The sequence below is a fragment of the Tursiops truncatus genome, chromosome 6 (genome assembly GCF_011762595.2).
Source record: "Tursiops truncatus isolate mTurTru1 chromosome 6, mTurTru1.mat.Y, whole genome shotgun sequence".
Classification (NCBI taxonomy): domain Eukaryota; kingdom Metazoa; phylum Chordata; class Mammalia; order Artiodactyla; family Delphinidae; genus Tursiops; species Tursiops truncatus.
Window position 1 is genome coordinate 96,681,987 of NC_047039.1, and position 14,805 is coordinate 96,696,791.

At 47.1% G+C, this 14,805-nt stretch overlaps 1 protein-coding gene across 14 annotated transcripts in view; it reads right to left on the reverse strand.

The window, feature by feature from the left end:
* Positions 1-14,805, reverse strand: part of TNC (tenascin C) — a 93,754-nt gene that overhangs the window by 49,597 nt on the left and 29,352 nt on the right. For all 14 annotated transcript variants that reach the window (XM_004323474.4, XM_033858463.2, XM_033858460.2 and 11 more), the window contains exons 3-10: positions 12,633-14,042; positions 11,050-11,313; positions 9,846-9,961; positions 8,943-9,099; positions 4,603-4,872; positions 3,663-3,848; positions 3,330-3,419; positions 1,622-1,885 (exon numbers count right to left, since the gene is read on the reverse strand). In XM_004323474.4, coding sequence (XP_004323522.1) covers positions 1,622-1,885; positions 3,330-3,419; positions 3,663-3,848; positions 4,603-4,872; positions 8,943-9,099; positions 9,846-9,961; positions 11,050-11,313; positions 12,633-14,042 — 2,757 coding nt within the window. The remainder of the gene's footprint in view (positions 1-1,621; positions 1,886-3,329; positions 3,420-3,662; positions 3,849-4,602; positions 4,873-8,942; positions 9,100-9,845; positions 9,962-11,049; positions 11,314-12,632; positions 14,043-14,805) is intronic.

Below are 14,805 nucleotides of genomic sequence, written 5' to 3' on the forward strand. Positions count from 1 at the left end.
CTTACAAACTACCACAATTTTATGTGGGCAGCAACATGCTCCGCCAGCAGACTACCTTTCCTAGACTTACTTATAGCTAGAAGTGGCCAGTGAAATGCAAGTAGAAGTCATTGGTGAGGTTTCCAGAAAGACTCTCATCTAGAAGTTACTTTTTTTTTTTTTGGTTTTGGCTCTTCCTTCTTCGTGCTGCCTAGAACACAAATGTGAAGGCTGTACTGAAGTAGCCGTATTGTGACGTGGAGGTGACTTTGAGAATGGAAGCCAAGAACTAAGACTAGTGAAACAGAAAGCTAGAAGGAGCCCAGATCCCCGATCATTTGGAACTGCTGTGCCATCCCTGAGCCACCTATAACCGCAGACTGACTTTATGAGAGAGGAAACCAACTTGTATCTTGCTTAAGTGACCGTTATTTGAGATTTCTGTTATATGCACGTGAAAGTATCCATAAATGACAAAGACGCTTCAAGGCGTTTCCAAATATGCCCGTCAGTGCAGCACATTTTCTGCTTATGGAGACTCAGCTGGAGTAGCATCTCTGCCAAGACACCGTCCCTGGCTGCTCCTGACTCCCCCAGTCACTCCCTTTCCTCGGCTGAGTGCTGCCCGGTCACTCCCTTTCCTCGGCTGAGTGCTGCCCAGTCACTCCCTTTCCTCGGCTGAGTGCTGCCCAGTCACTCCCTCTCCTTGCTTGAGTGCTGTCTGACATCCATCTGGTCTTCCCCCAGGGACTGTGAGTAAGTGCACATGAGTCAGAATAGCAGTGCTAAGTACATAACCCATTTTTTTCCCCTCCAGTATCAGCATACCACAATATATTCAGTGGGTTCTCAATACATACTTATTATTGAATTGAAACTAAAGACTATTACTTGTCAGACCCTGAAGAAGTAACATTTTTCCCCTGAACCTCTTGAATATTTGGGGGCCAAAGTTAAATGTGTATATTTTCATATAGGAAGAACTGATTTTTTTTCTCAATTTAGCCATTGAGAAAATATGGAAGCAGGTACAAAGAACAGGATACTTGGGCTAGAAGGGATACTGGAGGTCAGGATTAAGCTGTCGTGGAAAAACAAAGTTCACCTCTTAATGACCAAGAGAAAATGAGAAGGCCACCGTGGAAGGCTCAAAGGACCGTGTGCAATGTTTCAGGTAACCTGAGAGGAAAGCAAAAGACCTGGAATAAAAACAATTAATGGGAAAAAAACAAGGAATTATTCCCAACATCTTGGTCATCTTGAAAAGAAATAAAATGAAAAGTTAATTAATTGTGCTAAAGAGGGAGGAAAATGAGAAAAATTTAAAAGATTCTGTGAAATGCACAAAATTAAAAAAAAGAAAAGAACCAAAGACAAACACAAACTTTGATGCTTTAAGTTCTCCTAGGAGGAAATATTTAAAAACCACTTTGCTTGCCCAGCTAGGGAACTTTGCTGTTGATGAGTTGACAAGAGGAAAAGATAGGTAAGTAACTCTTTCAAATGGGATTTAGAGCAGTCATGAGTAGAGACATCCCCACGTCTTCCCATCTGGTCTTCTCATTTGAAGACAATCTGGCTGATGGGTCTGCAACCTCAGAATCAACAGAGGGTACGGCGAGAGCTCAGAGGCTGACCTCACCTGTGGATGCCTGTACCCGTGCAGGCTTGCTCTTGTGCCTGCCCTTCTCTGCTGTGAGGAGGATGGTGTATTCCTGCCCAGGTTCCAGGCCTTTCAGGACGTAGGAGGTGGTGCCTCTGGGGAGCTGTACCTCCACTGGCTGGCCCGAGGGAAGACTGTAGTTTAGGCGGTAACGGTCACACTTGGCCAGTGGCGCCTGCCAGAGCAGGGTCAAGCTGGTCTCCGTAGTTTCAGAAACCCGAAGGTCCCTGGGCGCGTCCAGGTCTGGGAGGAAAACAGAGAGTTGAACACCCTTCAGGCTTCAGGGCAGGACTGCTTCTGGGGCTGAAAGCTGGTTGTGGGCTACAGTCCTAGGTCTGCCGTAGCGCTGTGTGGCTTCAGGTGACTCAGCTGTCTGAGTCTCAGTTTTCACCTTTGTGAGATGCTGTTATTGTACGGTACCTCACTGAGTTTTTGAGAGATTAAAAATAATATAGTGATATATCCATACCACGAAGGGATACTCAATCAGATGCCTTTAAGAGGAACTGATTATTGATACAAGACACAATTTGGATGGATCTCAAGAGAATTATTCTTAGCGAAAAAGCCAATCTCTAAAGGTTGCATATTGTATGATTCCTTTTATGTAGCATTCTTGAAATAACAAAATTGGATGCAGCCCAGATCAGTGATTGCCAAGGATTAAGGTGAAGGGGAGGGTGGGAGTTGCCTTGGCTATAGAACCGTGTAGCAAGAGCGATCCTTGGGATTGGAACTATTTGGTGTCTGACTGTCGTGGTAGATTCCAAAATCTACAAGTGATAACATAGAACTAAATACACACACACACACACACACACACACACACACACACACACAGAGCTGAGTGAAATCTGAATAAAGTTGATAGACTGTATCAATGTCAGTTTCCTGGTTGTGATAGTGTTCTGCAGTTACACAAATTTTACCAATGGGGGGACCTAGACAAAGGGTACAGATCTCTCTGTATTCTTTCTTACACTGCATGTGAATCTACAATTACCTCCAAATGAAAGATAAAAAAGAATATGTATAAGTGCTCAGCATTGGATCCTACATAATGATCTCCCCACACCAGCCACCCTTATCATCACAGTCCGGGGGGGAGATAAGCAGGAGGCTGGTGGAGAGGTAAAGGGAGGAGTTTTCTTTCTTTACAAATTTTCCAGAAAAAACAAACAAACTTGCAGAAAGAATCAGTGGCCTCAAATCATGTAGCCCCTCAGCATCCTCCCGCAGAGGCTGGAGCTGCAGGATGCAATACGTAAGAGCAAAGATTGCCTTAAACTACGCTCCTGCCACTTATAATTTATGTGATGAGGGTATGCAATATAAGTTAAGTGTTTGCTAAGAGAAAAGCCCCCAGATGTGTTTTGATTAGTCAGTGGTTTATAAAAAATTGAATCAGTTGCCAACTTTCAAAAGTTTGTAGATCTCTTATAAAGTCTGGTTCCAATTTTTGTAAAATATCCCGTCCCCCTTCCTGCGTAGAGAGTAGCGTTAGGATCATTCACGTGGGGAGTGCCTATGCTACTTTGGAATGTGGACATCTGGGCTGGATGATCCTAGAAGCCCCACCTCCCTCTGGGCATCTACTGTTTCTTTTTAAGTAGGTTTCCTGCCTCCTGGACCCTGTTGTGTCTGCTGATGGTAGTCCCATGGAGGTGGGAATCCAGGCGGGCCTCACCTGTGGCCGCATTGATGGTGGCTGGGTCACTCTCCTTGTCCCCCTTCACGGCAGACACTCCAATACCATATTCGGTTCCTGGCCTCAGACCTAAGAGAGAACATGCAGGTTGAGATTCAGCCCAAAACTGGACAGACTTTCAGAAGGCCATAAAAATAGCCCTGAACTAGTCCCTGAAGGCTACGATTTCTCAATGTCTGGACTGTTTCACAGCCTGACTCACTGATGCCCAAGTGAGATGGGTAGCTGGGAACCGTTTTTATTCCCTCTCTGGAGGGTTGCAACGTGGGGACATGCCCCCAGGGCCAGTTGGGTCACGGACGCGGACCTCACCTGTGAGTGTAGTTTTGGTTGTGGTTTGTTGCCTCCTGGGGACTTCTACCTCGGCATGGTCACCTCCGGAGATGGGTGCGTACTTAATTCTGTAATTGTCGGCGGCCGCCTTGACGTTCCTCCACTCCAGGGTGATGCTGTTGTCTGTCTGGGAGATGCGGCGGAGATTTCTGGGCGCATCCAGGCCTGTTTGGGAGAGGAAGGGGCATTGGTATGGAGAACACCAGGCACCAGGAGCGAGGGAGTCCTTGACAGTTCAAGGTGAGACATGAAAGGTGCCTGCCATTGGAGAGAAATGACAGAATTGCCCACACACTTCTCTGGTTCAATAGTTAATGCACACATCTAAACAAATACTACATGCTTGACACTTTCCTGATTATTAAAGCACATGTTACCTCAATCATTCACGTTTTCCACCGATTTCGTGCTTAATAAAAACTGTACAGAAACTTGCAAATAAGCTCTGTGACTGTAAGAACAGGTTTGTTGTATTCATCACTGGATTTTTAATAAGTCATACGGAGCTTACCGAGCTCTGAAAAACTATTTAGTGAATGAATGATTGACGCTTTGGTACTTTTAAGATAGTGCTGTAGGCTAAGAAGTTAGAAGGCATCTTTGTCATTTATGTTTTCCATATTACTGCATTTTATTATTAAAATATTTATTTAAATTTTGTTTTAACCAAACTGTCTGAGAATCTCAGACCAGAATCTTCTATGTAGGCAAAAATTTTCTTTTGCCTTAGAAGGTTATTTGGGGTAATATTAATCAATCAATTGCTACAGTATTTTAAAATAAAACTTAAAGGAATGAAAATCCCCTTTCCATTGTTTCCACTGTAAAAGGAGCCTGGAAGACACCTCGACATGTAGTGGGGATGGGAGTCTGGCAATCTTTCCTCTCCTGGGGCTGTTAGCAGGGGGAGGCCCATTACCTGTTGTGAAGGTCTCTCTGGCGGGGCTGCTAGACATGTCGGCCCTGTGGGAGATGAGGGAAACCTCGTACTCTGTGTCTGGCTTCAGGTTCCCGATGGAGTACTGGTTCTCCTCGTGTGTGAGGTCGATGCTGGTTCGGTCGCCTGGCACATCTTTGATCCCGTATGTGAGCTCAATGCTGTCGATCTCGGCCAGGGGCTTGGACCAGGTGATCAGAGCAGTGGTGTCCGTAACGTCTTTCACTTCGATCTGGCTGGGGGCGTCCAAGCCTGTGACAGGCAGAGGACAGAGGGGTTTCAGAGGTCAGGGCCAGTGCCAAGGGCTGAGCAGAAAGAGGGCTTGTAGCCTTCCAGATGCGTGAGCGTACGTTCAGGTGCGTCCTGGCCAACTGACCTTATTTTGTCTTTCGGAACCTCAGTTTCCCGTTTGCTATGCTATAAGTAGGGATGATGACGATTACCTTGTAGGGTTTCTGTTTTTTCAAACATTAAAGGAAATAATGCATGTGGAGCATCTAGCGCATGGCCTGCAATGTAGTGGTTATATGATAAATGGTTGTGACTATATTATTATTATCATCATCATCATCATAAGTTGAAGAAACACACTTACGGGCTACTTCACTTGAAAAACATTGACTTAGCCTCTATGGTTTTTTAATTAGGCAGAACTCTCTAATTGGTAACTTCTCTATCCAAATAATGAAACAGAAAAGTGAGGCAATGACTGTCTTGACAATGCATGGAAAGTTAGTTTTGATGAAAATAATTCAAGCAAGAAAGTCACGGCTATCTCAAGCCTTGCGTGTCTCTGAGGCCGCATCTTGGCCCTTCCTCCTGCCCTGCTGCGCACCTCCTGCCCCACCCACTCTGGGCTTCCTGCTCTGACAGCATACTTCTCCTCCGAAAGCACCCCGTGTTGTTTCTCACCCCCGGCCTCTACACTTGCTGTTCCTCTGTTTCTTCTTCCTGAGATTGCTCCTCTCCCTCTAAAAATCTCCTATTCATCCTTCAAAATCCCACTCATATTTCACTTTCTAACAAGAACCATTGTCTGACCCTGCTGCAAACAGATAAACACATACTCCTTCCCCTAGGGGTATAAAGTTTCAGTTTGCAAGATGATTAAGTTCTAGAGGTCTGCTGTACAGCATTATGCCTCTGGTTGACAGTACTCTATCGTGCACGTAAAAACGTGTTAAGAGGGTAGATCTCCGGTTAAGTGTTCTTACCACAATCAAAAATAAGAACTTCCTAGTATTGTGCTTTTCTCACTATTCTGTAACAAATTTCTCACAGTTTATTCAAACCGTATTATACAATCTAGATAGGGTCATTCAGAGAGTCGGTCTTTGACCTTTTTTTTTTTTTAAACTAGATCCTTATTCTATCTACAATTTCCCCTTTCTTCTTTGCCTTTAATATTTATTTATTTATTTTTGGCTGTGTTGGGTCTTCGTTTCTGTGCGAGGGCTTTCTCTGGTTGTGGCAAGCGGGGGCCACTCTTAATCGCGGTGCGCGGGCCTCTCACTGTCGCGGCCTCTCTTGTTGTGGAGCACAGGCTCCAGTCGCGCAGGCTCAGTAGTTGTGGCTCATGGGCCTAGTTGCTCCGCGGCATGTGGGATCTTCCCAGACCGGGCTCGAACCCATGTCCCCTGCATTGCAGGCAGATTCTCAACCACTGCGCCACCAGGGAAGCCCCGGTCTTTGACCTTTTTGAATTCCGAGTGTCGCATCAGGCTTTGCCATTTATCTTTACTCTTTTTTTTTCTAATTAGATAATTCTAATGCATTAAAACATTATATAGTAAAACATACCAGGCTGAAAGTTAAGATATTAAAGCATTCAGTCAATGTTTCTTCATTTTTTTAAATAGTTAAGTTTGTGATTTCAGCACTGGTTGAGGAAACAATATCAAATGAAAGGAACTTGGTTTTATAAAGGGAATGAGGAGGAGGAGGAATAATTCATAGCTGATTGTGAGAAACCTGCAGAGTCTAGTTTTTGAACTCTATTAGTCTCAGCTCACAGATGTTGAAGCCGTGAAATCCACAATGAAAATAATACTGCAATTCAGCAGTGAAGCCTCCCATCCTATGATCTTCAAGGTGCTAGGAAACACCTGAACCATACCTACTACCTTTCTTAACAGCCCTTTCATTAAAGAAGTTGAGATACAGTCAAGGACACCGATCTCGCCCTAGGTTCAGAACCCTTCAATACAGGAGATTAACATTGTCTTGTGCTCACTGTGTGCCAAGCACAGTGCTTTGTCGTTTAAGTCTTAACTCTCGTGACTATGCCGTAGGAAGATATATGAACCCGGTTTCCAGATGGTGGGTCTAAGGCTTAAAGAAGTGGATCTACCCAAGGTGATGGTTATTGGTGAAGCTGAAATTCAAGCTCAGGACTGTTTGCATCCAAAGCCCAGGCTCTTTCTCCTTTAAATGATGGCTCTCAAAAATATTTACATATCAGAAATGGTTGTCATACAATCTCTATATAGAGCTGAGAGGGAAGGAGCTAACTATGAAATTTTTAAGATCCTTTAAATCTGGAAAAAGATCTGGTATCAGCAAAATAAACAGGTAAGTATCTGCCTCTCAGTGTTGTTATTTATGTGATTATGAAACTTCAAATGTTGGGATGTTTGTCCTTCAAGAAGAAGAAAATAAAGCAGCGAATCCCTAAATTTAGATTAAAAAGAAAAGGGCAGGTGAAAGAAATGTCTTTTGTATTTTCAATGGGCCGTCTCTATAGCAAATAAGCATTTGCTTAATCTTTTCTATGGCTTTCTGGTGATCTAATGATTTTTTCTTGTTGGTACCCGCCTTCTACCTACCACAGTGCAATGTTGTCAGGATGATGGAAAACACTTGCTTATAAAAAAGACAATCTTATGAATTGGATCTGAGTTAAACAAAATGTGCAAATATTTAAATGCAAGATGTTCTTTCTTGTCATTAGTAAACAGATTTAAATTGTCCAATCACCCCCTGCCAAGAAGAGTCAGTACCTTAAATAGTTGGCACGTATACTATCTTGAAGAAGATAAAGAGATTTTCCCAAATGTCAGTGCAAATTTTATTTGCTTATTTATTTATAAAAATTTGCTTCTTGATAGAACAACTCCAAATTCAGGATTTTTATTCCCCCCACCAAATGATCTAGCAATGCCAAGTCCTACTCTACACCCAAGAAGTTCTGATCTCTTTAGCACGGAGTCACATTTTATCTAAGTTCCTGTTGAAGACATGGAATCAACACTCTACATAACCCAGAGCCTAGTCAATGTTACTGGTAATGGGGTTAAAGTCATAAAAGTAAACCCAGGCTTAAAATTCTGGCCCTGATAGTATTAACCGTGTGGTGTTAGTTAAACTGATTCAGCTTCTTTAAGCCTCAGTTTTGACTCTTGAAAAATAATAGCATTAATATTGTCCCTACCTTTTCCATAGGACTGGGTACTAATATTGAATCAGATAGTATGGTAGATTATTTGCTAGAGTCTCACTTATTTGTTTTCCTGTATCGGTGCCCCTTTGCAATGTCACTTTGAAGCTTCTCACATAAAGAGATGGATCTTTTCCCCCACCCCTTCAATCTGGACTGGCCTTGAGATTTGCTTTGATGGAAGTGACCCAGTGTCTTTTGTGAGCCTGCTCAGCCGCCGTGAGATCAGGCCCAGGCTAGCCCACCGGAGGCTGAGGGACCATGTGAGGCAGAAGGGCACCGTCCTGGCTGAGGCCATCCTGGGCCAACCAGCCCCCAGCCCATACAGATGCATAAGTGAGTCGAGTCAAGAACAGAAAAACTGTCCAACCCCAAACCACCAATGTGCAAAAGTATCATTTCAAGCCACAAGGTTTGGAGCTTGTTTTTTATGTAGCAAAAGCTAATTGAGGGCTTCCCTGGTGGCACAGTGGTTGGGAATCTGCCTGTCAATGCAGGGGACGCGGGTTCGAGCCCTGGCCCAGGAGGATCCCACATGCCGTGGAGCAACTAAGCCCGTGCGCCACAACTACCAAGCCCGTGAGCCACAACTACTGAAGCCTGCATGCCTAGAGCCCGTGCTCCTCAACAAGAGAGGCCACCGCGATGAGGGGCCCCCGTGCCACAACGAGGAGTGGCCCCCGCTCGCCACAACTTCAGAAAGCCCGCACGCAGCAGCAAAGACCCAACGCGGCCAAAAATAAATATAAATAAAATAAATAAATTTGTAAAAAAAAAAAAGCTAATTGATACAGATGCTCTGTAAGAGGGCACGTTATCAACCAGAGATGCTTTGCAGTACAGTCAGCTTTATCCTTGTGTCAGTGGTGTTAAAGGTGATACTCACGGGTCGTTGTCACCCTCTTCAGGCTTGGGCCCCGGGTATTGTTTTTCACGATGTGCAGAGATATCTCATACTCTTGCCCGGGAGCCAGGCCAGTTTGCCGGTACGTGGTCTCCGGCCTCCGCAGGCTTTTGGTGATCTCTTCCTCATCTTCTTTATTCTGAAATAGAGAGGCACCTTTGTAAGACCTAAGGAGGTACCAGCTCCTTCATTTATGTGATTCATTCATTCTGTATTCATGCCTTCCTCTTTCATCTATCACTAGGCACTTACTAAGCATCTGATCAGCATGGCAGGTGCTGAGGATATAGAGACATGAATACATCTCTCAAGTTGGTTTCTCCCTCCCACAGACCTCTCTACTCACCCCTTTGACACTCAAGTCAAATGACAGGCATGAGAACCAAAGGAACTCTGGAGCCACCAAATCAGTCCTTCTTTTCATAGACGAGGAAGCCAGCATCCCAGAAGTCAGGTCATTGCCCCATCTTCCACATAGCTAGTAAGAGGCAGAGCTTGACTTTGAACTCAGGGACCACTTTCCTGCCTCACATGTGCTTTTAGGCACAGAGAGAAAGGATACTGAATCTCAGACATGCCTGGAGGCATTCTGAGACAGAGACCATTTCTTGTCTTCTTTGCCTCTGCGTGGAGATTTGTAAGACTGTCATGGGTACTCGGAACATAGAGATGACTTGCCATCTACTTACTTAGGCTCTCAGCCCTAAGTGCTGTGCTTATTGTCTTCTTAAGTCACTTAAAAATAGATGCAGATGCACAGGGGCTACTTAGAGCCTTGTCCCCCACCAGAAGCCAAGGAAGTGAGTTGATAGAAAAGTCTACAGAGCCTGTGAGCATCTGTCAGATTCTCGTGGTTGAAGGCGCCCACTCCTCTGTGCCCCTTACCATATTCCGGAAGATGACCTCCCACGTTTCAAAAGCGATGTCCACAGGATCCCACTCCACTTCCACAGATGTCTCCTTGATGGACTTGAATTTTAGACCTTCAGGTGTAGGCAGGTCTGTCAGGAAGAGCACAGAGAGGAGGTAGAGATGACTACATGTGGGATGGAGCAGACAGACCTGATTCCACTAAACCCCACAGGGCTGTCTGTCAGAGCTGGAGTCTATTTAAGGGTTCTCCTGGGATGCCGTCTACTATGAGGCGTCATGGAAATTAATATCAATATACGGACCAACCATATGATTGAATACTGGCAATTTCGTATGCTTAAACCTAATATGACAATAGACTTTGAAATCATACAGATGGGCTCGAATCTCAGCTCCATCATCACGACTTTTGTGTGCTTGGTTGAGTTAACAAAATGCCCTGAGCCTCAGTTTCTTCATCCAAGAGAAGGAGCTAAGTATGCCTACCCCTTGGGAATGTTTTGAGACTGCTGAGTCCCACAGTGACTGCTGGCCATGGTCCCTGGCCTGAAGCACAAGTTTAATAAAAGCAGCCAATGTTACTATTACTAAGCAAAAAAGAACCAATTTCTAGCCACAGCTTGCTTTTTAGGAGTGGAGGTAATTATTCTCATGTTGGACTCTTAAAGGAAGAATAACATGAACCTTGATGTTTCCACTTTTGTATTTTTTAAATATATAGACAGTGAGCTCCATAGAAAGGTAGTAGTAGAATAGAGTACTTAAGACTGCTGGGGTTCAAATCCTATCTCTACCACTTATTAACTGTGTGATATGGGATGAGATGCTTAACCATTCAGAGTCTCAGTTTCCTCATCTGTAAAATAGGTTAACAGTAGCTCCTGTCTCATAGGGTTATTGTGAGTTAAATGAGTTAGTATGTGAGGACTTTCTTTAACAAATAATCAATGGGTTATAGGAAGAAGAATACATATATATGTATAACTGAATCACTTTGCTGTACAGCAGAAATTAACATTATAAATCAACTATATGTCAATAAAATTTTTAAAAAATTCATTGGGCTTAACTGGATTCCAGAGTTTTAACTAGTGTAACTGCATAAAGACAGCCAGAGAGCTGCAGGGGCAAAGGTGAGGCAGTAACTTATGGGGGGGCCATGTACTGGACAGGAGGAGGGCAGTGGAGGCTGCCGAGAGGTGTTCTGCTCACTCACAGGTGGCCACCCTGGCGCTGACAGGAATGCTCTTCTTGTTCTCCAGGACGGCGAACACGCGGATAAGGTACTCCACGCCAGGCTCCAACTCCTGGATGGTGGTGGACGTCTGGTTTCCAGGGACGCGGAACTGCATTTCTAGGCCGTCTTCGTGGGTGGGCGTGTACACGATGAGGTACTCTGTGACCCGCATCTCATTTTCCCAGGCCAGGTTTATGGTCTCTTCTGTCACTTCTGTCACGATGAGGTCTTTGGGAGGGGACACTGGCAAGAATAAGGAAGGACAGTTTGGGTCAGATGGTGTCATAACGCACTCAATGAATTCCCTCTTGGTTTGTTTCCCTGGACCTGTCTCTTCCCCCAGTCACGGAGCCCTGAAATCCAGCTTCCACTTTCTAAAATGCAGACTCATCAAGGACCCTCCTGCTGTGACCCATCTTCAAAACCTTTGGTGGCCATCCCTTGCCTTCAGGCTAAAGTTCCAGGTCTGCAGCGTGGCCTTCAGGGCTCTTTGTGAACTGGCCCCTCTGACTTCTCCACTCCCTGGACCTTAGTTCACATTCAGGCCATCTGCATGAGAAAGTGCAGCCTGGGCTTGGCTTTCTGCTCTGAACTTCACGTCATACATTCTTAGCACTGGGAGGGTATTTTAGGCTCATCTGGTCCAACTCTTTCCTTTTCTGAGAGGTGAGTGAGGCAGAGGGACTTGCTCAACTTTGCTTACTCATCAAATTTGGAACGTACCTCTCCTCCCGGCCAGCCTGGTCTTCCTTCCAACCAGGCTTCCCTGGCTTGGCCATGTCAAACACAGAGCCGTGTGTTTGTTTTTATGTGCCAATGGCTTTAATCAAGGCAGAAAGTCTCCATTACGACAGGTATATAAGGGTGGATGAGGGAAGTACAAAGAAGACCCTCGTTAAACATGAGCATTATCGGTCTTTGCTGTGTTTTCACTCAACCAGTGTTTACTTACTGAATACATGCCCTGTGCTAACTGCTGGGATAATGCTCCTTTAAGGCACTCACAGTCCTTGGGATAAAAGACAGCAAAAAAAGGTGATTAAGAGACGGGCCTGCTTCATAGGTGATCAGCACTTCATCTTTAGCTGAATGTGCATTTAAAACAGTTTGTTTTATGTAATCTCACTGTCCATTCAATTTAGCTGAGTTTTTACTTCCATTCAAATGAGGGATTTAGTTCATTATTGGTTCCATGTCAATACAGAGTAGGAAAGAAGGTTGATGTTTAGCAAAAGGGAGGTGAGCGTTTCATCTACCCTCTTCGTGGGCACTGGGTGTTAAACTCAGCGTAGATGAGTTACCCAGATTCAGGTACCAGCTCTGTGATGTATAAGCTGTGTGTCTTTGGGACAATTCCATAACCTCTCTGAGCCTCTGAGCCCTCAAATAGATAGCTCTGTAACAGGTAAGTCAAAGAGTCGGGGTGTGTGTGTGTGTGTGTGTGTGTGTGTGTGTGTGTGTGTGTGTGTATGTGTGTGTTTGGTATAACATGGAGTTCTCCAGCACACGCCAACTCGATGATGGCTGTCATCACGCTAGTTCGCTGGAGCGCTGGTACTCACCTTGGGAGCAGTCTTCTCCGGTGTAGCCCTCATTGCAGATGCAGCGGCCGGAGATGCACTGCCCCCAGTTGCTGCAGTCGTTGGGGCAGGAGCGCTGCCCGCAGTCCAACCCAGTGAAGCCCTCGTGGCACACGCACTGGCCGTCCACGCAGCGGCCCTGGCCGTGACAGTCGTCGGGACACCTGCGCTGCCCGCAGTCCTTGCCCGTGAAGCCCTCGTGGCACACGCACTGGCCGTCCACGCAGCGGCCCCGGCCGTGGCAGTCGCCGGGACAGGAGAGGTCTGCGCAGTCGGGGCCGGCGAAGCCGTCCTCGCACACACACCGCCCGTCCACGCAGCGGCCCCGCTGGCTGCAGTCCTGGGGGCAGCGCAGCTCCCGGCAGTCCTCACCCATGTAGGCGTCATCACAGACACACATGCCATTCAGGCAGCGGCCGTGCTGGTAACAGTCATGGGGGCAGCTCATCTCGCTACAGTCATAGCCCTGGAAGCCGAGTTCGCACTCGCACCGCCCCTGCACACAGCGCCCGCGGCCGTGACAGTCGTTGGGGCACCGCAGCTGCCCGCAGTCCTCCCCGGTGCGACCCTCGTTGCACACGCACTGCCCGTTGACGCAGCGGCCATGGCCGCTGCAGTCGCGGGGACACCGGAGCTCACCGCAGTCCACGCCCGTGAAGCCGTCGTCGCACTCGCAGTGCCCGTCCAGGCAGCGGCCGCGGTCGTGACAGTCAGAGGGACAGCGCTTCTCGCTGCAGTCCGCACCCGCGAAGCCCTCGTCGCACACGCACTGGCCCTCGTCGCAGCGGCCGCGGCCATGGCAGGCGTGGGGGCAGGCGAGCTGGCCGCAGTCCTCACCCGCGAAGCCCTCGTCGCAGTAGCAGGTGCCGTTGACGCAGCGGCCGCGGTCGAAGCAGTCGTTGGGGCAGACGAGCTCGCCGCAGTCCTCGCCCGTGAAGCCCTCATCGCACACGCACTCGTTCTCCACGCAGCTCCCGCGGCCGCGGCAGTTGTGCAGACACAGGGGCTCGTTGCAGTCCTCGCCGGCGAAGCCGTCCTGACACACACAGCGGCCGTCCACGCAGCGGCCGTGCTCCTCGCTGCAGGGCACCGGGCAGGGCTCCTGGCTGCAGTCCACCCCCGAATAGCCTTCGAAGCAGACGCAGGTCCCGTTCATGCACTTGCCCTGGTCATTGCAGTCGCTGGGACAGGCCAGCTGGCCGCAGTCCTCCCCCGTGAAGCCCTTGTCACACACGCACTGCCCGTCCAGGCACTGGCCTCGCAGGTGACAGTTGCCTGGACATTCAGGCTCAGAGCAGTTGGGGCCTTTCCAGCCCGGTTCACACACACAGCCACAGCCTTCAGTGCTGAAGTTGCCCCGGCCGCTGCAGAAGGGTTTGGTGTCCAGGTGGCCTGCAGGGAGGGAAGAGAACAGAGGCTCTCCACTGAGCACCAGCAGCCCAGTTTCTTGGTTTGTAGCCACAAAACCCAAATTCAAATTCAGCCAGAGCAGGGTTGCACCCTCAGGCCCCATCTGGCTTGAAAACCACTTGCTTATTGTGTGAAATCAGTTGGGGCCTCATCTAATGGTACTAGGTGGGAATTCTTAACCTGTACTCTCTGAAATTGTAGGTTCATATGCAGATTCTGTGTGTGTGTGTGTGTGTGTGTGTGTGTGTGTGTATGTGTGTACATTTCCATCCCTGGGGAGAACTCCCATAGTTTTCATCAAATTTCCAAGTAATCCCGTGACCCAAAGGTTACGAATCACTGCCTGTGCAATGCATTATGCTGGCCTGTGTTGTTACTTTTCCCGTACCTAGCCAAGGTCAGACATACAGGAGAATAAGTGTTTCACCAAGAAATAATTGTTGAACTGAACTCAGTTCTGATGCCTCGACTCAATAGCTGTGCTGCATTTGCAAAAAATTTTAGACGCTCTGGAGCTGTTTCTTCGTCGGTCAGGTGGGACCAATGGCCCACTTCCCTGGGTAAATCAGGTTAAACGAGGACATTAAGGACTCGCTGTTGTGCTTACTGTGGTTTCCTTTTGCAGAGCGCTTTGGGTCGACTCAAGTTGTTATGTGTGTTTATGTGACCAAAACCTTCTAACTTTTTTGTAACTGAAATGAGGCAGCTAAGGAGTGGCTTTTTTTTTTTTTTTTTGCGGTACGCG